The sequence below is a fragment of the Eleutherodactylus coqui genome, chromosome 6 (genome assembly GCF_035609145.1).
Source record: "Eleutherodactylus coqui strain aEleCoq1 chromosome 6, aEleCoq1.hap1, whole genome shotgun sequence".
Taxonomy (NCBI): Eukaryota; Metazoa; Chordata; class Amphibia; order Anura; family Eleutherodactylidae; genus Eleutherodactylus; species Eleutherodactylus coqui.
In genome coordinates, this window is record NC_089842.1 from 203242689 (window position 1) to 203266497 (window position 23809).

Consider the following 23809-nt stretch of genomic DNA (forward strand, 5'->3'; position numbering starts at 1 on the left):
TCCTTTTAAACTACTACTTTATTGCCGTGGATGCTGCCTCTGATTTTACTACTGTTTCAGCTGATCATAATTCGGAGAATAAATGCCACAAATCCATAACCTTACACTGTATAGAAACAACCGCATCGCAGGGATATCTACTTACAGGGCTTGGCAATTCTTTCTGGCTTCTTATGCTGTGCAAGCTTCCAATCTCAGTTTGAGAGCTGGAGTGTGAAAGACCCTCAAAGTAAGGCCTAGAAAAAAGCAAATCTTGTACTTTGATATATTGTGTATACAATAAGGAAAAAACAAAAAAAACAAGCAGCCATCAACCAATCAGTATCAACCAATACCATAAACTAAACACAGTAGAAAACTAGTATCTTATAAAAGCATCAACTTTTGGTAAAAGATAGTCCTTGCCCAAATGCTGCTTTATATTTTGAACATATTTTAGAATACATCTCATACTAGGAGAGGTTTTTCTTCATATAATTTAAATCTGATCATCTTGAAAGTCATTGGTGCAGTCTAATTAAAGTCACTGCTACCAAATGCTAAGATCAGGGTTACGATTTTAAAGACTACCTAATATAGAAGCATCTTTTACAAGCTTCTAGCTAATTGGCCTGTTATATTCCCAGTCTCTGCTGTGCAACATTCAGGCCTCATGTCCACGGGGACAGATCTGCAGTGGGTGACCCGCACGCGTGATCCAAGACCCATAGGGATGCATTTGACATCCGCAGGTAATTAAATTCCGGCGGACGTCATTTTCCCTTGAGGCGCGGATTTCGTGTGCGGGAAAACACCCGCGGCATGCTCCATTTTAGTGCGGGGCTCTCGCAGGCTTCTATTGAAGCCTATGAAAGCCGTCCGGATCCGAGGCACACCCGCAGCTGAATTCCTGCTCTCCGGCGCGGGAGAGCAGGAGTTTAAAAAAAAAAAAAAAAAAAGGAGTGTACAGCGCATGCACGCGGCACTCTGCCGGCGTGCCGACCACGTCCGCCGGGCCGAAGAAAGAAGATACGGCCCCGACGGAGGGCAGATCCGCAGCGTCCGGACAGGTGAGTAATGCTTACTTTTCAGCCTCATGTCCGCGGGAGAGGAGGGACCCGCTGCGGGATTCTGCATGAAGAATCCGCGGCGGGCCTGATTTTCCCCGTGGACAGGAGGCCTCAATGTGGTTGATCAAAGACATCACAGAAGCTCCATCCTTTAGAATTAAAAAATGGAAAAACCCCTTAAACTCAAAATGAAGCTGAAAAACAGTTCGACTGGACACTAAAATAAGAAGCTCCAAAATAATGGAATCCTTCTAGGAGACTAATAGACAAGAACACCAATTGTATCAAATATACCAGTGATTTCACAGCACAAGACTAGAGAACAGACATTAGCTGTCCAGAAGTACATTAGAAACAACAAAGTAGAACTAAAATTGTACAACCCTAAATATATATTATTAATATATACAAAAACCTACAAAAAAAAAAGACAGCTAGACACAGTAAAACACCTAATTATATATGTGACTGACCAAAAATTAGCATAAAAGCTTGAAGCGGACTCCGACCATGCCTGCGGCAGAGGACACTGCGGTTTCCTGTACGGGTCTCCTGCCTGCTGTCCAGGTCTTCTATTCCGAGGTCTGCAGATGCATGCAGAAGCACCGGGGCACATGAGCAGCACTTTTTTGTTTGTTTAACTCCCGCTTTCCCACGGAATCTGCGGCCTGTCCCCAACTGAATTGCGGACAACTACCATTGACTTAACTGAAAGCCGTCCGTGCGGGGTCCGCACTTAAATGGAAAATGCTATTTTTTTCCGAACCAAAAGGTCCGCAAATCAAAGCTGCATGCTTTTTTTCATGTGCGGACGCCCATGTATCCCTATGAGCAGCTTGATTTGCAGATCTTCCGCGCGGGTGCCTCTTGTGGATTCCACAAATCCGATCCGCCCGTACATATATATTTTGCATTTATATTCAGGTGCACCTGTAAATACCTTAATGTTTTGTGATTCATATATAGGCTTTTAGGTGTTTTCACTGTGTCTAGCTGTAATTCATACTATTTATATATTAACTTGTTTTGTGAGCCTTTTTCTTTGTGGTTTTATATTCCTGTGGGGTTCACGGATGGTTGCACATTTTTTTAAGATCTCCATGGTGCCCATCAGTTATTTGGACTAGGCAGTGTACAGCATTGGCTATTTTAGTATATTTTAATGGTAAGCTGCAGATTGCCATGCGGGAAAGACAGCGAAATAATCTTCTGAACTTCAGGGTCAAATTTACATTTCTAAATTAAATGGTCCTTGTTACAGCAATAGCTATTTGCAATCACATTACTTACAGCCAGTTCGAGCTAATGACCAATCAGAATTATACTCTACATTTCTCACTTTAATTTTGGTTTGGGAGTGCTGAGAACACTGTCATCATCTTCCATTTCAGGCCCGCTGTCACTTGGGTTTTCTATATCCAAGATGTCGTACATATCCTCCTCGACCTCTGGCACGTGCTCCCCTGGGTCCTGTTCAGAGTCAAGCACCTAGGAATATTAGTACAGCAGAAATTGAATTTTTTCACTTCAATTTATGTTTGGATAAATCCCATTTCTAGGACTGGCCTTGCAATGCACCATACACAGTGTGACTTGTCCTTATACAAGCCATTAGTCCATTTAACAGAAGGCAGCACCACTTGACATATCCAGTTCTGCTTTATTGCTTCCAGTGGCCTCAGAGTATTCAGATTCCAAACCTGGGATGTAACTACAGCTGAGAATAAGCTATATACTTCTAATATTGTGCCTACTGGAGCAGGGAGCTTGTTTAACCTCTTCCCAATCACACCACGTAAATTAACAGATTAGCACGATGACCCCCTTGCCTACAGTCCCTGAATTTAGGTGCCAAGTTTGCTGGCACTATACACGCCCGCACACAGTGCCGTTAGCAGATCGGGCATTCACAGCCTGACATACCCACCCACTTCCGCATTTCAGTGCTCTCACCTGCTGAAGCAGGCGTGAGGCACGAGAATCCAACTTTTCAGAGTTACGTGCGTGCGCTCTTCTGCACAGGACTATCTGGCTTATAAGGTATCCACCAACCGTGAATTCCGAAGTGTTCTGCTATACACTTACTGACAGAAGTCAAACCTTGCTAAAATAGGGTTTTTAACCAATTCCTGCTATAGGACGTACATTTACGTCCTGCGGCATCGGGGTATGTATAAAGAGAAAAAAAGACCACCACCTATGTAAGTTTGGCATCGCAGTAATCATATTTCATGAGATCGCAGCGAGCTGTGCGGGTGTCAATGCAGCGAGAGCGTTCTGAAAGACCTCAAGGCGGTCTTGGCAGAATGCCTACCAAGCCATGCCCATGGAGTCACTTCATAGACTGCCCGCCTAATAACCCCCCCCCCTTTGCCATATTTATAATAAAAGAATCTAAATAAAACAAAAATACATATTTGGTATCGCTGCGTCTGTCACAGTCCGATCTATCAAACTAACACATTATTTACCCCACACAATTTAAAAAAAAAAAAAAAAAAAGGAAGAACGCCAGACTTGCGCTTTTGTGGGTCAACCTGTCTCCAAGAAAAAATGCAATAAAAGCAATTGAAAAAAAAAAAAAAAAAAAAATCAGATGTACTCCAAAATGGTACCAACGCAAACTACAGGACATCCTGCAAATAGAGAGCCCTTGCACAACTATCTTGACGGAATAATTTTAAAAAAAGTTAAAGATGGTGGCAGAAAATTAAAAGAAAAATTTAATATCTTTGGGGAAAAAAATACAAGCAGCACAGCAAAAAAAAAACACTTTTGGTACCATAGTAATGGTACTGACCCATAGAATAAAGTTATGTCATTTTTGTTGCAGTTTGTGCGCCATAGAAACAAGACGCATGGAAAGATGGCGGAATTTGCTTTTTTCCTCATTTTACTCGACTTAGAATTTTTTTTTTACGTTTTTCAGTATATATTATATGGTACATTAAATAGTACCATTAAAAAATACAACTCGTCCCGCAAAAAAAAAGCCTTCATACATCTATGTCGATGGATGAAAGGAGTTACGATTTTTTTAAAGGGGGGGGGGGAGGGATAAAAAAAAAAAAAAAGGACTGCATCATTAAAAGGGTTAATAGAACTGTGATGTTTTTGCCCACCATGCTGCGAGGCATCAAGTTAGGCGCGGATATACTTTTTCACAATGTTTTAACAACCATAAAAAATAAAAAGGGGAAGATTCTGGCCTCCTATTTTTCATCAGTGGATTATTTGCTGGACTCTTAGCGGGACCTTGATTTGGAGATTCTGGCTGGTTACCGCTTTAATATTAAGCAGTGGTGAGCACTTAATATCATATTTTACAGCTCAATGTGATGTCAGTCATATCTGAAAATGTAGATGTTAATGATATATTGCTCACAACAGGTCTTACCAAATAAGTTGTCAGGCAGCACCTCCCTCACAACCAGTCTATTGACGACTACTCAGATCTTTGGGCTCAAGGCAAAAGTACCAACCAAATGAGAGCAATAAAAGGTCAGCAAGACTGAAAATAAGGGCTGCTTACCTGTCCAATACCTTTGGACACAAATACATTTAAAGGGAGAAACGCTTTCCCCATATGCCATTCTGTGGCTTTTGCTCCCCCCCCCCCCCCCCCCCCGAGTACAAATGAAATCACCATGTAAAACTAAATCGATTAAGCAGCTAAACATTTTTTAACTATAAAAAGAAAAAAAAAGAAAAAGGAGGAAGAAATCCAGGGATAGTGAATAGAGAAGAAATGATGAAAAGATATTTGCAACTACAGTGCAGATTTTCAAAGAATGTGAATTTGGCGTGAAATCTGCACCCATGTCCACAGTGAAGCTCGGCCGCTGTGTGAGCGAGGCCTTAGAACAGGTTTGCTCAGAAAAAGAGCAGCGCCCCATTTACTATAGCTAAAGAACTGAAGAGGAAGGGTTTTGGGTAGAACTATACATCTAAACATCAGTAATTATACGTCCTGAGCGCAGTGTACACCGCGTTACACAGAAAGTTTTATTGCTGAACTATGATAGATACCCCCAAATAATATGCAGGCTTTAGAATACCTCATCAGAAACTTTAAACCTCCGTAGCAGGGCCACCACCTTTTGCTTGAAGTTCTGTTGCTGTAAAATAAGATGATGTGGCATTGATAGTTTTCCATCAGGCACTGGGAGTTTCTTTGTAGCTAAATTTGTATTAAGAGGGAACATTTCATCAACTTTAGGCCTCTTTCACACGGGCAACAGTGATATCTCCGTGAGAAAATCAGAGCTGTGTTCTGGGTAATATCTTTGAGTTTTCCACTCTGCCACAATTCTCCTTCTGAAGCTCTGGCACACTTGTTTGTAGTTTTCCCCCAGTGCTTCCTGGTAAGGGAGTTTAAAAATCCCACCTCCAGGAAGCGCTGGCTCTGATTGGTTCTTGAGTTACGCAGCTCAACCAATCACTGCAGAGCTCAATGAACCAATCACAGCCATTCAATGTGATGTCTGATTGGTTTTCGAGCGCCGCGGGTCAAAGCCAATGCTTTCTGGAGGCAGAATTTTTGGGCCTGCTGACCAGGAAGCACTGGCTGGAGACTGCAGACAAGTGTGCTGGAGCTTTGGCAGAAGTGCGGCAGAGTGAACAGCGCCTGCTAGGTGATGTACCGTTTTTTTTGTGTGTGCTTTTTAATGCAGCTAAGACTTATTTTAGAGACAAACTGTAGGACTTTCTAATGTAAAAGTTGCATCGCACCGCACGATAATCGTGCTTTCATGTGATGCAATGCAACACAAAGGACGGCTCCATTAGGAAACATGGGCTACAAAACATTGCAAATCACAACTGTATAGAGCATACCGCGATTTTTTCTCTTGCAATGTAGCAGCCTACAAAACATTGCTAATGTGAAGGAACCCATTGGAAAGCATGGGCTTTACATACAGGAGATTTCTGGCACTGTTGCATCGCAAGAAAATCGTGCGATTTTGTCGCCTGTGTGAAAGCAGGCTTAAGCTGTATAAACTACATTATGGAGGGAAGGAAGGAGTCCAGGCAGCTGCATTTCATACTCACCGAGCGTTGTCTTCCTGCGCTGTGTCCCCACGAAGTTGGTGAGCACACACAGCATGGCTCATTTCAGACAGCTCTGTGCACGTGTTCTCCTATTCATCTCTATGGGAAAGTGCAGGCACAGAGCAATCGGAAAAGAGTCAAGTTGTGTACGAGTCCACTTTGTGGATACACAGCTCAGGAACGGGCTACCGGTGAGTATAAAGACTCCACAGACTTCCCGTTCCTTAACCCCACTACACTATAGAGCTCAAAGAAGGTGACAGGTTCTCTTCCAAGATCCTACATCTTCTGACAATAAAGCCAATGTTAATATCCACAAAAACATATAGGTTTCAAATAAAAGCATGTTTTCTATACTCTAACGTGCTTAAACGGCATTAACCTTTGGGATGAAATAAGCTTTTTTTAAGCACTAAAATAAAAATGAACGTTTGTAAATTAAGGCACTAAACATTTAATATGAAATTAAAATGATTTATATTAGTTGATTAAAGTGGACATGTCACCTTGGAAAAGTGCGACAAGAGGCAAATTACCAGGCGATGTTCATTAACAAAGAATAGGGAGAGGTGTGCCAGATTCATAAACAGGGGGCTCAACCTCGTTATTTACTTAGTCGTGCTCAGTGCTTTACTGTTAGGCACAGGCCGTTTCTATTTACCGCTCCATGAACAGACTGAACTTGGCCGACTGAATCGCAGCTCCACAATCATTACTGAATTAGACACTACTCGTATTAATGGTTTTAGGAGTTTTTTGTAATGGCTTCGGTACTTTTGATGTAAGAACAGGGCAATCTGCAGCACTATGCTTGCTATCAAAAATACCAGACCCACCACAGGAAACTGACAGACCCCATTCTTAATTAATGTGATCTATCAAGATTAGTTCTTGAATGAATCTGGCATACTTATCTTGACTCCAGTTTGAATGGATGCAATAAGACTAAGACTACGGATACATCAAGGCTTCAGTTGCAAGCACAACTAAAAATCGCAGTCTGCATCACAAGTAATATAAATGATTGTGGTTACATTGCAGCTCTTAAATTGCCATGACCAGATAATCAAAAGGAATTAAAACCTGCTAGATTTCACTGCATTTCTTGGCTGTGTGATATGTGTTACAGCCAAAGTCGGGAGTGTAGCTCCCTCACGTACCAAAAGTAATATAGACACCTGAGCAAGGTAGTATTTACACATGTTAATACTTAGTGGACCTCGTTTGGTCCTAATGGCATAGTATATTCTCTGTGGTGTACTTTCTACTTTTGCCCGATTCACTTCAGCTGCTATTTCCCTGCATTCACCCTGCAAACAGCTGGTGAGTTCTCTCAAAGAAGACGGGCACTGTAATATTTCCTGACCCGATTTTCTAATTTATCCCAAAGCTGTTCAGTGGGGTTCAGGTCAGGAGTCTCTGCAAGCCAATCCAATTGTAGAACGTCCATATTCAAAGGTAAAACTGTATTGGATATGTGACAAGGCGCAGTGTCTTGTTGGAAGTATTTCTTACCGTTCTCAGAGTATTGCCATACTGTCTGCAGCACATTATTGCCTAGAACGTCAGGGTACATTCCCGTGTTCAAGGTTCTTGTCACTACAACCAACAGACCAGGACCGTGCCATGTTAAAAATAAATCCCAAAAGTAAAAATGGGACCTTCGTTGTACTTAAAATGTTGGCGCAACACACTTAGGCCGCTGGCAGACGAGCGGGTCGGATCCGGCAGCGAGAATTCTCGCTGCGCGATCCGACCCGAACGCCTGCAGGGACGAGCGCGTACTCACCCGCGCCTGGCGGCCCCGGCTCTTTCATGTGCCGGCTGCCGCGCAGCCGGCGCATGCGCAGACCGGAGCCGGCGGCCGGGTGAGTGCGTGCTCCGCAAAAAATTAGGACACGCCGCGGTTTGTTTGCCGCGCGAGATTTCGCGCGGCCAAACCGCGGCCGTCTGCATAGGAGTGCGTATTTTAATGCACTCCTAAGCAAACTTTTAGCGGCGGAAATCCCGCGGCGGGATTTCCGCTCGTGTGCAGGCGGCCTTAGGCAAAAGGCGTTCCCCAGACATCCTACACACCAAGGTGCATTCATTTGATTTGAAGATGGAGTAGCGTGATCAGTCACTTCCATAGAATGTTCTTCCATGGCTCATCTGTACAATGACTATGCTCATTGCACCATTATAGACAGGCCAATGCATCTTCTTTGAGAGAGCTCACCAGACGATCATAAGATGGATGACAGAAAACACCAGCTGAAGTGCATCAGACATTAGTAGAAAGTATGCCATGGCCAGTATCTGATGTCATTAGGGCTAACGGAGCCCCACTAAGTATTAATATATGGAAATAAATACCACTTTAGATTTTTTGGTAGGACAGTATGTGACAACAGCCTAAAATCATATTCTGATTAAATTGAATGGCATCATCAACGCATTAGAGACTGGCTACATATTTTTGGAGAACCTAAACTTTAAAAATTGAAAAACTAAGGCCGCCTGCAGACGAGCGGGTCAGATCCGGCGGCGAGAATTCTCGCTGCGGGACCCAACCCGAGCGCCTGCAGAGACGAGCGCGTACTCACCCGCGCCCGGCGGCCCCGGCTCTTTCATGTGCCGGCGCATGCGCAGACCGGAGCCGGCGGGCGGGCGAGCCCCGCACAAAAATAGGACATGCCGCGGTTTGTTTGCCGCGCGAGATTTTGCGCGGCCAAACCGCGGCCATCTGCATAGGAGTGCGTATTGTAATGCACTCCTATGCAGGCTTTGAGCGGCGGAAATCCCGCCGCGGGATTTCCACCCGTGTGCAGGCGGCCTAAGAGGAAGACTTGGTTGTTGAAATGGAATATGGAAACATTTTTAAGAAAACTAACAAAGTGGTTTTCTGCAGAAAAACAGGCCGTTTTAATCCTCAGTAGTAATGCTGTAGATATACACATGCATATATTTGTAATACCACACAAGGAAGTGGCACGATTTATAAAAGAACATTGCCAAAGTGTGACATGTCCACTTAAAACCAAGTTAATCAGCTTGCAGGGATGACAAGCAGCAGTACAGAATAATGGTTGACCGTTTACACCCCTCCAAGTTAGTGTAAGTAATGTAAACCGACCCGAGTTATGGACGTTGTTCTTACTATCGTTCTTCGCTGCTTCTTTGGTTTCCCCACATCATATTCATCATCATCCAGGTCCTGTAGTAAAGAAGCAGTACAAGATAATGAACAGAAGTATACCCATTAATTAAAGGCATACACTTGGCAAAACTGATATATGGTTTTGCCTAGTGCAGAGCCTGAAGAGCTTATCATCCTGCTGTCATGTACCACACTGCCATGTCCTGCATACATGGTAATAAAATGTATCAAGTACAGATGGATTAATTGCTACGGAAACTTGGGAAGCATTCACAATATCATGACAACAAAAAGGGCATTCCAGTAAGGCCTCATTTTCACGGGCGGGTTGGATTCTGCGGGTGGGAGCCCATAGCAGAATCCTACTCTGCCCACGGCAAGAGGACATTACTTACCCATCTGGATCCGCTGCGTGGCTGTGCGGGTCTTCCATCTTCTCCTACCCACATTGCTTTTTTTAATCACCTGCTTTCCCACGGGATCCGCGGACCGTCGGCAGCGTCAGCTGGGGGCGGGCCGTGGATCGGAAGGCTTCCATTGACTTCCCGGGACCCGCAGCAATATGGAGCATGCTGCGATTTGTTTTCCGGACCAAAAGGTCTGCAAATCAAATCCGCATGCGGGCGCTCATGATAGTCTATGGGCGGCTTGAACTGCGGATTCCGCAATTCCATTCTGCCCGTGATCATTGAGCCTAACTGATTATGGAATAAAAGGGACGGTCTCAGTGACAAAATTAAAGGGATTTTCTGACTTTAAAAGATTCTGGGGGGGGGGGGGGGGGGGGGGTAACATAGTAACATAGTATGTAAGGCCGAATGAAGACAATGTCCATCTAGTCCAGCCTGTCTATCCTACTGTGTTGATCCAGAGGAAGGCAAAAAACCCCAAGGCCAGAAGCCAATTAGCCCTTTTGGGGGAAAAATTCCTTCCCGACTCCCTAATGGCAATCAGACTGTTCCCTGGATCAACCCCTAATAGTTCCTACCTGCCTGTATACCAGGATTGACACTTAACCTAATATTTATATCCTGTAATATACTTCTTCTCCAGAAAGACATCAAGTCCCCTTTTAAACTCCTCTATCGATTTTGCCATCACCACTTCCTCCGGTAGAGAGTTCCACAGTCTAACTGCTCTTACAGTAAAGAACCCCTTTCTATGTTGGTGATGAAACCTACTTTCCTCTAATCGTAGCGGATGTCCTCTTGTTACCTTTGTGGTCCTGGGTGTAAACAGATCACGGGAGAGATCCATGTGTTGTCCCCTCATGTACTTATACATGGTTATTTGGTCGCCTCTTAACCTTCTTTTTTCTAGAGTAAATAGTCCCAATTTGGATAGCCTCTCTGGGTATTCCAGTCCCGTCATTCCATGTATTAGTTTAGTTGCCCTTCTTTGAACCCCTTCAAGCACTGTGACATCTTTCCTGAGCACCGGTGTCCAGAATTGTACGCAGTACTCCATGTGAGGCCTGACAAGTGCCTTATATAATGGAAGGATAATGTTCTCGTCCTTCGCCCCTATACCTCTTTTAATGCACCCCAAGACTTTATTTGCCTTTGCAGCAGCTGACTGGCATTGGTTACTCCAGTTTAGTCTATTATCCACTAATACCCCTAGATCCTTTTCCATATCACTTTTCCCCAGCGGTACCCCATTAAGTGAAGATTTGTGACATCCGTTCCTCCTGCCCATGTGCATAGTCTTACATTTTTCAACATTGAACTTCATTTGCCATTTTTCTGCCCAAGCCCCCATCTTATCCAGGTCCGTTTGTAGCCGCACATTGTCCTCCGTTGCATTAATTATATTGTATAATTTTGTGTCATCTGCAAATATTGATATTTTGCTGTGCAGCCCCTCTATCAGGTCATTAATAAATATGTTGAACAGAGTGGGGCCTAATACTGAACCCTGTGGCACCCCGCTAGCGACTGTGGTCCTAGCAGAGTACGAACCATTTATTACCACCCTCTGCTTTCTATCTCTGAGCCAATTTTTTACCCACTTACACATGTTTTCACCCAATCCGAGCTGCCTCATTTTGTATATTAGCCTATTATGTGGCACGGTGTCAAAGGCTTTAGAGAAGTCGATATACGAGATCAATAGATTCTCCCTGGTCCAGCTTAGAGCTTACTTCATCGTAGAAACTGATAAGATTTGTCTGACATGAGCGACCCTTCATGAATCCATGCTGGTGAGGAGTTATTCCCTTAATCTCCTTGAGGTACTCATCGATGGCGTCTCTCAGAATCCCCTCGAAAATTTTTCCCGTTACTGAAGTGAGACTTACTGGCCTGTAGTTACCAGGCTCACTTTTGCTCCCTTTTTTGTAAATTGGAACCACGTTGGCAATGCGCCAGTCCAATGGTACTACTCCGGTCTTGATAGTGTCTAGAAATATTAGGTATAGCGGCCTAGCTATCTCGTCACTTAGTTCCTTTAGTATCCTTGGGTGTAATCCATCTGGGCCCGGTGATTTATCAATTTTAGTTTTCTTTAGACGCTTCCGCACCTCCTCCTGCGTTAGGTATGAGATATTTTGTGAGGGGTTCGTTTTATTCCCCTGCATCTCGTGTGGCATTTCCTTTTCTTTGGTGAACACACTTGAGAAGAAGCTGTTTAGTAGATTTGCTTTCCCTTCGTCATCATCAATGATTTCTCCTGCATTGTTTTTTAAAGGGCCAGTGCTCTCCCTGCAAATCCTTTTGCTGTTTATGTAGTTGAAAAATAGCTTCGGGTTGTTTCTGCTCTCTTTTGCGATCCGTCTTTCTGCTTCCTCCTTGGCAGTTTTGATCGTATCTTTGCATATTTTGTTTTTTTCCCTGTATGATTTTAGCGCTTCTTCGCTGCCTTCTTGCTTTAGTAGTTTGAACGCTTTCTTCTTTTCGTTTATTGTCCCTCGTACCGTCTTGTCGAGCCACATTGGTTTCCTTTTAGCGGAGTTTCTTTTATTTTTAAAGGGAATGAATGGCTCACATGAGGTGATTAGGATCCTTTTGAACTTTTCCCATTTTTCCTCCGTACTGATATTTTTGAGGATGTTGTCCCAATTAATGTTACCGATAGTAGTTCTAAGCTCATCAAATTTTGCTTTACTAAAGTTTAGTTTCTTTGTCGCTCCCTGATGAGGCTTCCTATTGATTGACAGCTGGAAGTTGATTATATTGTGGTCGCTGTTCCCCAAGTGCCCCTCAACCTGCACCCCCCTTATACGTTCCGGTTTGTTAGTTAGTACTAGGTCCAGAATGGCCCTCCCTCTTGTTGGTTCCTGCACAAGTTGGTTCAGGTAATTGTCTTTAATTACTCTCAAGAACTTATCACCCCTGCGAGATTTGCAGGTTTCGTTCTCCCATGTTATATCTGGGTAATTAAAGTCCCCCATGATAATTACTTCGTTTCGTTTTGACACCTCTTCTATCTGCCTTAGTAGTAAGTCTTCAGTTTCTTCTGTTGCTTTTGGTGGTCGATAGAAGACCCCTATCAGGATTTTGTTATTTTTTCCTCCCTGTATTTCTACCCACAGAGATTCCACCTGTTCGTCTCCTACCCCTATATCCTCCCGTAGCCTCGGCTTCAAGTTCGATTTGACGTACAGACATACCCCTCCCCCTTTCTGGTTCCTTCGGTCTCTTCTGAAGAGATTGTACCCCTGCAAATTCACCGCCCAATCGCACTTATCATCAAGCCATGTTTCAGTAATTCCGACTATGTCATAACTTTCATCAGTCATTCTTGCTTCAAGCTCGCCCACTTTACCGATCAGACTTCGTGCATTCGTGATCATACAATTTATATCATTTTTTTTGTTTTTTAAATTTGTTTTGTTGCTATTCGTACTTATGGCTGATCTATCAGTTCTAACTGTACTAACCCCACCCCCTGCTCGTCCCCCATTCCCTTTGCTTGGACCCAGATCGCTAATTACACTGGCTACCCCACTATTTCTCATTTTGCCCTCCCCCCCAGTCCCTAGTTTTAACACTCCTCCAGCCTTCTAGCCATCTTTTCCCCCAGCACAGCTGCACCCTCCCCATTTAGATGCAGCCCGTCCCTACGGTAGAGCCTGTAGCCGACCGCAAAGTCAGCCCAGTTCTCCAGGAACCCAAATCCCTCCTTCTTACACCAACTCCGGAGCCACTTGTTTACCTCCCTAAGGTCCTGCTGCCTTTCTAGTGTGGCTTTAGGTACAGGTAGTATTTCCGAAAAAAAATAAATACTCACCTTCCGAACAGCATCCACATACAGTGCTGTCACTAATCTAATCCCTGTTTATCACTCAAGTGACCACTCGGGCAATCACATACCATTGATGTACAGATCCCTGCTGAGGCCAGTGATTGGCTGAACGGTCATGTTAGCCATGAGCAGAATGTGATGTCTGCAGTCACCTCTGGGTATGGATTGGTGGTGGCAAAAAAGGGTTGTGGGGGGCTTTTTCTTCTATTATACGCCATTATCTGCTGCCTGTAAAAAAAATGTTAATGTTGCAAAACCCCCTTTAATGGTATATCACTAGTGTAAGCCAATGTCCAAACACTGTGATTGCCACTACATTCTAAAATGGGGTAATAGTGCTAGAGAAGTACTGTACCACTTTGTCACCAGTCCGCTCCATTCTGCTTTTTCTGGTGCCCACACAGTTGGCTATGAATTATAGCAGTCTGGCTATGTGGCCTCCAAAGAAAGCTAAGTGAAGTGGATAAGCAGGAAGCACTAGAATGCCTTCTTACCACTTCATTCTAGTGTGCGGAGAGGGGGTACAGCCATCGTAAGCCTACAAACTGAACATCCCAGCGATATATATCACTACTGTCTGTAACGAGACATCCCACTTAATACTGAAAGTAAGGATATAAAAAAAGGTACCAATTTCGGCTCAATATGAATACAGATAAAATACTGACAGTATGAGATCTATAGCGATATAGAAACTTACAGAAACCGATAGATCTATATCAATGAATCAGCTCTGAAAACCGGTAATAGGCATGCAAAGCTTTCAAACTAAAATGGACAAATCTTACCAATGTTTATAGCAGAGCAACCATAATTAATAGAAGAATAGAGTATACTGTGCAAACAGCTCCATTCACAACTCACTGTGCAGAGATGCATTTTCTCTTCTCCCATTTCTACCATATAGATCTATGTGGGGAATTCGGTTATGTCAACCTTTCTGAAGATTTACTTTTTCATATGTTCAATTTCTTGGCTATTACTTAGACATAAGCTTATTATTAGTATATTTATATCCATTTTATTAGTCCTATTTGTGAACACACATCCTCTGCCCACACACTGGGTGTGATCGTATCACAGTCCCTCCCTGGATTTAATTGTCTGACCTATTTTTGCGCCCTATATTCTTCTTGGTTTATTAATAAAGCCTATCTTTATTCATATTAGGGAGTGTGTGTCACTCATTTGGTGTACCTACTTGGTAGTTGCTCTTTGTGCAAGTGACACGCTTATCCTCTTGGTCATACTTACATTTTATGGTACATACAGAACTATGGCAAACCCTATAGGTGAGGAGCAGTCAAAAAAATACTTTTTGTGGTGCCCAAGTAATGCAAATCAACTATGGGACCAGGGACAGACATGTGATGCCCAAAGGAAGCTGCAAAATGTGTGCCCTTTTCAGATGCCCCAATAATCCTTAGAATACTGATAGCAGGCACAGCTAGTTACTTATTACAGGTACTCTGAACCTTGAGCAACTATGGAGAGGCACGGTTGTCACTTCTGCGTAAAACTCTGCAGCACTATGGGGTACGTAATGTATTAACTATCACCTTTCTGGGGAAGTGGGAGGTGACAGTTCTCCCCCCCCCCCCCGCCATCCCTTTTTAAAGTTGTGTTTACTGAACAACCAGAATCCGACAGAAAACTTTCTAAACCCATGCAGAAATCCATGGCTATTCTGCCCTGTCGATTCGCAAAATCCATATGCAGCTTTTCCACGTGAAGTAGTGACTTGTTACATGCATCCGCTTAAAAACACATCAGATAGTAAACGGCTTGATAAATCGGGCCTGAATGTTCACTGGCCTATGCAATTGTTCTAACAAACCGCTGAGTGACTGTCGCCCGATATATGCTGCAGGGAAAAAAAAAAAAACACACTTTTTATGTATATATCTCAGCAGCACACTCCTCGTGGGAGGTGCTGCCGGCAATGCTACTGTATTGGAAACAATCATATACGGAGAGCTGGTCTCCAATATGTCAATGTCGGCCTCTGTAAAGGCCAATTAATCAAGCTTGATCTTCTTGTTTAAATAGCTACTGCCGGCCCATGTAAAAGAGCCCCAAGACAGCTTGTTTTATCTTGTATGCAGCCTAGTGTACAATTGGTCCAATTCCCTCTGCTGTGTACATCAGCTGTCCCCTCCAACTACAAAGCAATCTGAAATAGATTCACCCAAACAGCTGGAAAGCAGATCGGGAGGCGGATGCACCCATGAAGCTAATGGAAACTAAACTATAGATCTTCACCAGTTCTTCTGTCAAAAAACTGCCTGTTAGTAATGTTTGTCCAACCATATCCTACATCCACAGAGTTAGCAGTAAATCATGAAAATCTAATTGCTTTGGTTTTAACATAAGCATTAGAGATGAGCGAGCATACTCGGAAAAGCACTACTCGCTCGAGTAATGTGCTTTATCCGAGTATCGCTGTGCTCGTCCCTGAAGATTCGGGTGCCGCTGTGGCTGACAGGTCAGTCGCAGCGGGGAGCAGGGGAGAGCGGGCGGGAGAGAAGGAGAGAAAGATCTCCCCTCCGTTCCTCCCCGCAGCTCCCCGCTCCATGCCGGCACCCGAATCTTCAGGGACGAGCACAGCGATACTCGGATAAAGCAAATTACTCGAGCGAGTAGTGCTTTTCCGAGTACGCTCGCTCATCTCTAATAAGCATCTAAATGGATAGCATTGTGCATCAATCTCCTAATTGCTGATGTTTTCCATACCTGTCCTTGTACAGCATCATCACTGGCTTCCTGCTCTGAAGAAAAACTTTCATACTCCTCTTCAGAATAATTATCTGCCCAAAAAACAATCAATCAACAAAGTTATGTTTTTCCCCCATAAACTCTGCATTAGACATATCTATCTATGTGACATGCATGATGGAACTGTAATCGTATAGACAGGACTGTCTAGACCACATAGCATTTTGGCCCTGGCTTACAGACGCACCTGTGGATTTTATCTTCTGGCTAGTATTCATGGCACTGTCTTCATGGTCAATCGGCTGACTGGAGAGTGAAAATATCCATATTTCAGCTACCTTGGCAGATGCTTCCTTCATATTGCTAAAAAGGCTTAATACTTGGCTTCCTTCAGATGGATGCTGCATGACCTGTCATACAAATAGGAATCAATCACAACATATCTGTGTATATAGTAGCCAGCCAGGAATCAAGTACTGTGAGCAGGGGGGACACAAACTGCAAGCCTGCTGTAATCTTTGGCAGCTCTCATTAGCCAAATGGCACCACAATGTTTTGTGTGTTTGGGCCAAGATGCTGCCCGTAGACTGAGAAATATATTACGCTGACGGTCACTTTAATTCTTACAGGTCCTGGACAGATCACTTAAAGGACAACATACCCCTCTGTGATCCATCCTGGAAGGATATGGATATTATTTAGGGGAAACACTGAGTATTGTCTTCATGCTCCATGAAAATGAAGGAAGAAAGGTTTAAAAGGGTTATCCAGGAAGGAAAATACCTATTCAGTCTGGGTCCAAGATGCCGGCACTTCCACTTCCGGCCCCAACACTGGGTCAGGTGGTATGTATTTATCAGTGACATCACAGGGGTGGGTTGTTTGGCTCATTCCAATAATTCAATAGCCATTGAAGAGAACGTTTAGTTACCAAAACAGGAGACACAGCCAGCCCCCTGCGATAACACAGACAATGAAAGGTTCATACTATGTGAAACTGTCAAAACTAGGCGGGAAGCGGAGGTGCTAGTCACTGGACCCCGGCTGAATCGGGTATTTCCCTCTCTGGATAACCCATTAAAAAAAAAAAAGGGTAACTGCACTTTTCACAAACTTTTGACAAACAAGGATGACATAGCTTTGATCACTGGAAGTCCCGCTGCAGAGACCCCAGCCGATTGCTTAAATGAATGTACCCCTTTGGCTGTCTTTGCTGCCTGTGGGCTCCTCTCAGCAGCCAAACACAGATGTATAGACTTCTACAGCAGCGGAGAGAAAACAACAGCTAAAGAGACACTGCTACATTTGAGTGATCAGCAGGGTTCGCAGCACCCAAACCCCCACTGATCAAAACTTTTGGCATGTTTTTCTAACAAACATTCTTATCTTTTTTTTTAAAAAGCACAGCAAGGTTAGTTTCACACGGGCGATTACGATTTTGCAGCGTGAAGATTGCTGCAAAACACACCTTTTTTCCTGCAATTTTGAGCATCAGCGCTGCTTCTTTTCGCAAAATTATTACTGCCGCTCAAGTTTTTTTTGTGCGATTTTGCCGCGATTTTTCAGTGAAAGTTAATTGGACTTTCTGATGTTAAAATCAAAACGCAAGTTTATTGCATTGCGATGCAATAAAAAGGAGGCTCCATAGGGAAACATTGGAGATTGAAAAAACACATATTACAGAAAGATAGAGCATGCCGGTTGGGGAGGAAACCATTATAAATCATTGGTTTCGTAATCTGCTTTTTTACCGACTCTCGCATCACGTGGCAAATTGCACGATTTTCTTGCCCGTGTGAAACCACCCTTTCTCTTTAAAGTAAATTGGAAAATCCAAAAAGTCATATCATAGAAAGCAACAGCCATTCTTTTATCAGACAAACTAAAAACCACATGTTATCATAGCTACCTGCTTCCTCCAGTACGTGAGGATTGGTCCTCCACACTGGTGATACTTCATTATGTATAGGAGGAAGCAGGCGGCCACGAGGACAAGCGGCGCTGAATTACAGAATAGTACAGAGAATTCTGAAAGCTTATTTTCATCCTTTTGAAATTATATAACTATGTCCGATTTGACACGTGTGTTGATCCTCCGGTCGGAGGTTCTGTCACAGATCTGGCTTAAAATACCGGAAGGGGATAAAAAACACTGCATGAAACGCTTTTTCTTCTACTCAAAAGCCGCACAGCTGAACAGAAACTAAATGGACCCCATTATAGTCAATGAGGTCCATTCGACGCTGTCTGGTTCCGTTTTAAGACTGAGCTGTTCGGCCGCAGGGATTCTCATTTCCTGCTCCCTGAATGGAGCAGGAGAGCAGAACCCCGAGTGCAGATGTGAAACCACCCTAAATTGATAGAGGTCTGCAAATCCTCCAGCATAATGCATATTATCTCTAAGTCTCTAGATTAGTAGTTCAGGGGTGGTCTATCCGGCTAGTGGGTACACCAATGTATCTGATAAAAAGGAAACCTCCTCTTCTAGGGCTCCTGCACACGGGCGGATTTGATTTGTGTAATCCGGAATCGGTGGCTGCCCCTGGATTCCGCAGGAAATATTGGCATAGCCTCCTATGCTTTCTGCACTAGAGAAATCTCTGCTCATGGCAGAAAAAAATAAATAAAATCACAGTATGCTCCATTCTGTGCCGTTTTCCGCACAGACGGCTTCCATTGAAGTCAATGGAAGCCATCCGTCCCGCGGCTCTTCCGCAGGGAGCATTGCAGAAGGGTCGAGAGATATGAGTCATAGTCTAGTGATGGCGCGGCTTTATCTGTACTGCACATGCCAGCGCTCCTGCAGTACAAAAAAAAGAAGAAGAATCCGGACAGGTGAGCGGGGTTACTGGCCGGGCACAGGGTCGGATCCTGCTGCGGGCTCCTGAATGCTGGATCCGACCCAGACGTGTGCAGGAAGTCTTACTGTTTATAGTCTGGGTAATAAAGAGCAGTGATCACCAAAAACACACATTAAAACAGACTTACCTCAGCCATGTTGATGCATCCAATAGCCAGAGTTTTGTAACCCAGGATTGTTCGATTTTTGTACCTTTTCCTCCTTTGAAGCATTATCTGTAATTTGTTTCCTTCCCTTTTTAAAAAGTGAGGGTACTAATGAAGAAAATGAAAAATATGGTTTTCAACATATGCTTTTGTTGAGTAAATTGTTTACATGCACTAGAAAAAGCTGCTGACCTGTACTTCTAATGGAGGGCTGCCTCGTATCCCAATGTATGGGATAGGTCACCAATAGGAGTCACATAATGAAATAAAGCTATTGCACTGTGTGTGAGAGAGCTGGAGATCTATCAAACTAATTTTTACTGTATACACTTCCATAGAACAATAGTCTACACTACTTCATGCCCTTTTTTGCATGGGTATGCTCATGCCAGCATTCCATTCAATGTGATGTCACCGAGGGTTGGAGAAGCGTGCTGCAGTGACCAGAAGGGACACGGGAACCTCGTTCTCAGGATTGGGGAGACCCCCACCAATGAACAAGTTATCCCCGATCCTGTAGGTAGGGAATAACTTGGAATTCCGGTACAAGCCTTTTAAGGTTTGTGATGGGTTGTTCTCACACATCTAATCTACCCCATGTTTAGCCCAATATGTACCCCAAAACACTTTTATTAGTAAGTTTTAGTGGGCACCCAGCTACCATGTTATGAAGATTCTATTTTGAAGTTAAATAAATGTACACCGCTAAACTTAATGGTACAGCATTAGAAAAATGAGACAGTAGTCAGCTAAAGTAGCCATCAACTCAAGGATCCTATACATAAGACAACGGCCCAGAATACACTGCAGAAGTACCGCATATATGGCCAAAATTATTCTATATGGAAATGCTGGATTGAGAGGAGTGCAAGAAATAGATACCTGCAGCGAAAAAGTCAGTGCAAGATCAGTTTCCACTTGTCCAGTAGGTGGCAGCACGATTTCATGAGAACGAAGAATGCGCTTGGATCCCTAGTAAACAACAAAACTGCAATTAGTTCAAACTAAACATCAGTCGATCCCCGCTATAATACAACTGCAAACACAGCACAGTAATAAAGCAGAGGGACAGAATTGGGTCAGATAATTAAGTGGGTAGAAATGATTCATGTGAAAAGCCAATTCTTCATGGGCAGATGAATGGGTGCAAGTAAGTGAATTCAAGCATGTATAGTCAATTACAGGTAAAGTTATTACATTGCTAAACCACCTTAATAGACTTAGTCATCGCAGCCAAGAGGGTTATCCGAGTTGTAACATCTCCATAGAACTCCTTCCCAATTGAGTAACATGACAAATAGGCAAATACTCACTTCTCTCAGCGGCTATAGGCGGGACTGCAGCTGAAAACACAGAATGGAGCGGGGAATGGGAATCGGCACAGGACATAGTGGGAGCGGGGAGAGGAGAGTATATGCCTATTTGTCATGCTACTCAATAGGGAAGGAGTTGTACCGAGAGGTTAAGCCTCGGACAACCCCTTTAGGCTGGGTTCACATGGGGCGGAATTGCCACAGATTTGCTGCGTTTTGCCGTTGCAGATCCGCAGGGTGGAGAAACTGCTGCGTTTGCAGAGCAAGCCAGTCAATGTATTTTGGCAAAAAGCTGTTCTCACAGTACAGAATTTTTGCACTCTCTGCCGCAGTGCGGAAATGTTGTTGCATCGCGGTTTTAGTAGACACAGCATGTGAATTCTGTGGACTTTTTTGCTGTGTTTTTTTTTGTCCATAGGCCTCAATGTAAGTAGCAAAAACCACAGCTGAAAACGTTGGACATACTGTAAAAGCGCTGTGGATTTCATAACCTGCGAAAATTCAGTGCAGAAAAAAAAACAAAAAACACAATACTTAACAATAAATGCGATAACAAACTATGTTTGTCAGTGGTTTTGCCGCATAAGCAGAAATTCTTAATTTCCGCACAAATTCTGCAGCAGATCTGCGGCAACTACGCCCCGTGTGAACCAAGCCTTAGAGTATGTTCACACAAAGCAGAAATACTGTGGATTTTCCGCACTGGAAAATCCCACAGCAAAATCTGCAGGGTTTTTAGATCAAAAACTGCACCTGATTTCAGGCCATGCAGCACTCCTGTCACCTCCCAAATATTACTGGTACCCATACACCAGGAACTGCAAATGAGCTCCGCCAGTGATGTGTGCAGAGGTGGCACCGCAGCCGATTTCGAGTCAAAATGCGTGCCAATGGTTTTTGATGTGAAAATGCTGCTGAACTTTCCACAGCAGAAAACCCCCAGCATTTCCTCCACATCTGAACGTAACCTTCCGGAAATTTAATTAAGGGGACTTCACATCCAGTACTGGCTTTAGGAGGGGAAGGGGGGGGGCATGTCTGCATCAGAACCTCCATCATAAATGGATTTGGTTGCAGATACTGGAAGAAAACGTTTTGCATGCAGCGTTTTCTTCCATCCAAACACTGGCCAGCTGGGTGGAAAGTTGGCGGGACCCATTTTAGTCAGTAGGGTCCACCCAGCGCTGTTCGTTTCTCTCCAGAATCCCCAATGGAGATATGAAAGCCCCCTTGCATGTGTTAATTCACACCTACGTTAGGGTCAGTGGGGGTTTTCTTCTCTTGGCTCAGTTTTTGTAGGAGAGAAACTGAAGTCAAACAAACTGATCATTTTTTTCTCAGTTGATTTCAATGGGTTATCAAAACAAAAACAAAAAAAAAACTGAATGGTTTTTGTTTTGTTTGTTTTAACCCCTTGAGTGGCACGCCCGGAAATTTTCCGGGACGAGCTCCACTGCCGATAGTGATATAGCACGGAAGATTTCCGGGCTATGTATTACTATGGGAGCTGCAGAGCACAATGCCACCAGCTGTGGCAGTGTGCTCTGCCTGCACAGTCCCACAGAGAACAAAGTAAGGGCTTTAAACAACAGAAGCAGAAGATATTGCCGATCTGCCGGCAATCTCCTGCTTCTAAGTCCTGCTTTGTTTACAGGTTGCCATAGAGACCATCGGCATGTCAGAAGCAAGCCGATGGTCTCTGTGGCAGGGAGAGCTGGTGCTTGGCTGTCAGAGGACAGCTAGGTACCAGCTCTTACAGCAGAGAAAAGAGAAAACCTCTGATCTCTGCTGTGTTAACCCTTTACATGCTGCAGTCTATGTGACTGCAGCATGTAAAGGGCTGTCACTGCAGCATGTAAAGAGCTGTCACCATCAGACCCCTGGAATGTGATCAGGGGGTCCTGATGGGTCCCTGTGGAAGTCCCCTAAATGGACAAAAAAATAAAAAATAAATAAAAATTAAAAAATTTTAAAAAGAAGTTAAAAAATTATAAAAACACTTGTTTCCCTTTACTTTGTAAAAAATCAAAAAGACAAATCACACATGTGGTATCCATGCGTCGTAATGACCCAGAGAAGGAAGTTAATACATTATTTAACCCCTTAATGACATGGCCCCTTTTTTTTCTTTTTTTCCTCCCCCCCCCCCGTTTAAAAAAAAAAAAATCACAACTTGTCCCGCAAAAAACAAGCCCTTATATGGCCATGTCAATGGAAAAATGAAAAAGTTATGGCTCTTGAGACGCAACTGCAAAATTAGTTGAAATTCAATGATTAGATCATTTTAAAAAACCTGCCCTGGTGGGCACGACAGGGTGGTAGGAAACCCGCCACTCAAGGGGTTAATACAGGTGCAAAAATGCATTTGGCTGTGTTGTGTTCCAGTAAGAACACTGAAGTAAAACAGAACTAAAGAACACAATCTGCCTCCGTTCAGCAAATGATCACCACTTCTGTATGTAAGCTGGAGCAGCTGACATGCGTCCAGTATAGAAGGACACTTAGACCACCCAGTGGAAACAGTTGGACAGCTACCTACCAGCAAGTACAGCTGGCCCACTCCTGCAGAGATAAGTGGTGTCAGTACAAGGCACAGACCGGTAGCACCTGCGCCAACACTATTTCTACCCACAGTGCTGTAAGATTAAGTGAAGGATCAACAGTAACATGGGTCCCCCACAAAATCATGCTGAGTCACTGCATTACCCTTTACTACAGAGCGACCTCGATGCTTCTCTAGGAAGGAAAAGCTGCACTTGTCAGTTGACAGCAAAATCTCAGAATTCGTGTGATAATCAAACATCTCTTCACTCCATAAGAAATCTTTGAAGTCTGAATGATGCCACTTACAAGGCGCCCATGCACCTTTAATAGCAGTTGTCAGACAGTTCTCTGACTCCTCCTGGCAGATTCAGCTGATCATGCAAGTGTTGTCAATGGGAAGAGACACAGGAAGCCCCCAAATACATACCTATGAGAGGGCATTAAATAAACAAGGCTCTCATTTTTTAAATTATTTTTTCTAATGCACTTTGTGTCTCTTTGGTGACATTTTGCAACATTTGTTATGTCCCCAATTACCTTCTTCAGCTTGTCATGAAGCAGTTAGATCCAACCCCTGAGCAGTGGCCAGCTTCCATTGATTTTAATGGGACCCTAGTCTGCATCTACCATAGCCGGCCACTAGCCTCAGCTTCCACTCCATGCTCCTCCCTGTGAGTTGTGGCACCCACAGCTGGCAGCCGATCAGCCGGGGTTTGGAGTGGCAGATCAATACTATTGGATGGAAA

The 23809-nt window shown here is 43.8% G+C and overlaps 1 protein-coding gene across 3 annotated transcripts in view; it reads right to left on the minus strand.

Moving 5' to 3' along the window:
- PACS2 (phosphofurin acidic cluster sorting protein 2) overlaps positions 1–23809 on the minus strand; it is a 143900-nt gene that overhangs the window by 64451 nt on the left and 55640 nt on the right. For 2 of the 3 annotated variants that reach the window (XM_066608620.1, XM_066608617.1), the window contains exons 3-10: positions 20089–20178; positions 19189–19314; positions 16448–16610; positions 16219–16292; positions 9217–9297; positions 5108–5167; positions 2389–2537; positions 146–236 (exon numbers count right to left, since the gene is read on the minus strand). In XM_066608620.1, the coding sequence (XP_066464717.1) occupies positions 146–236; positions 2389–2537; positions 5108–5167; positions 9217–9297; positions 16219–16292; positions 16448–16610; positions 19189–19314; positions 20089–20178 (834 nt within the window). The remainder of the gene's footprint in view (positions 1–145; positions 237–2388; positions 2538–5107; positions 5168–9216; positions 9298–16218; positions 16293–16447; positions 16611–19188; positions 19315–20088; positions 20179–23809) is intronic. The other variant, XM_066608618.1, reaches the window with a different exon arrangement.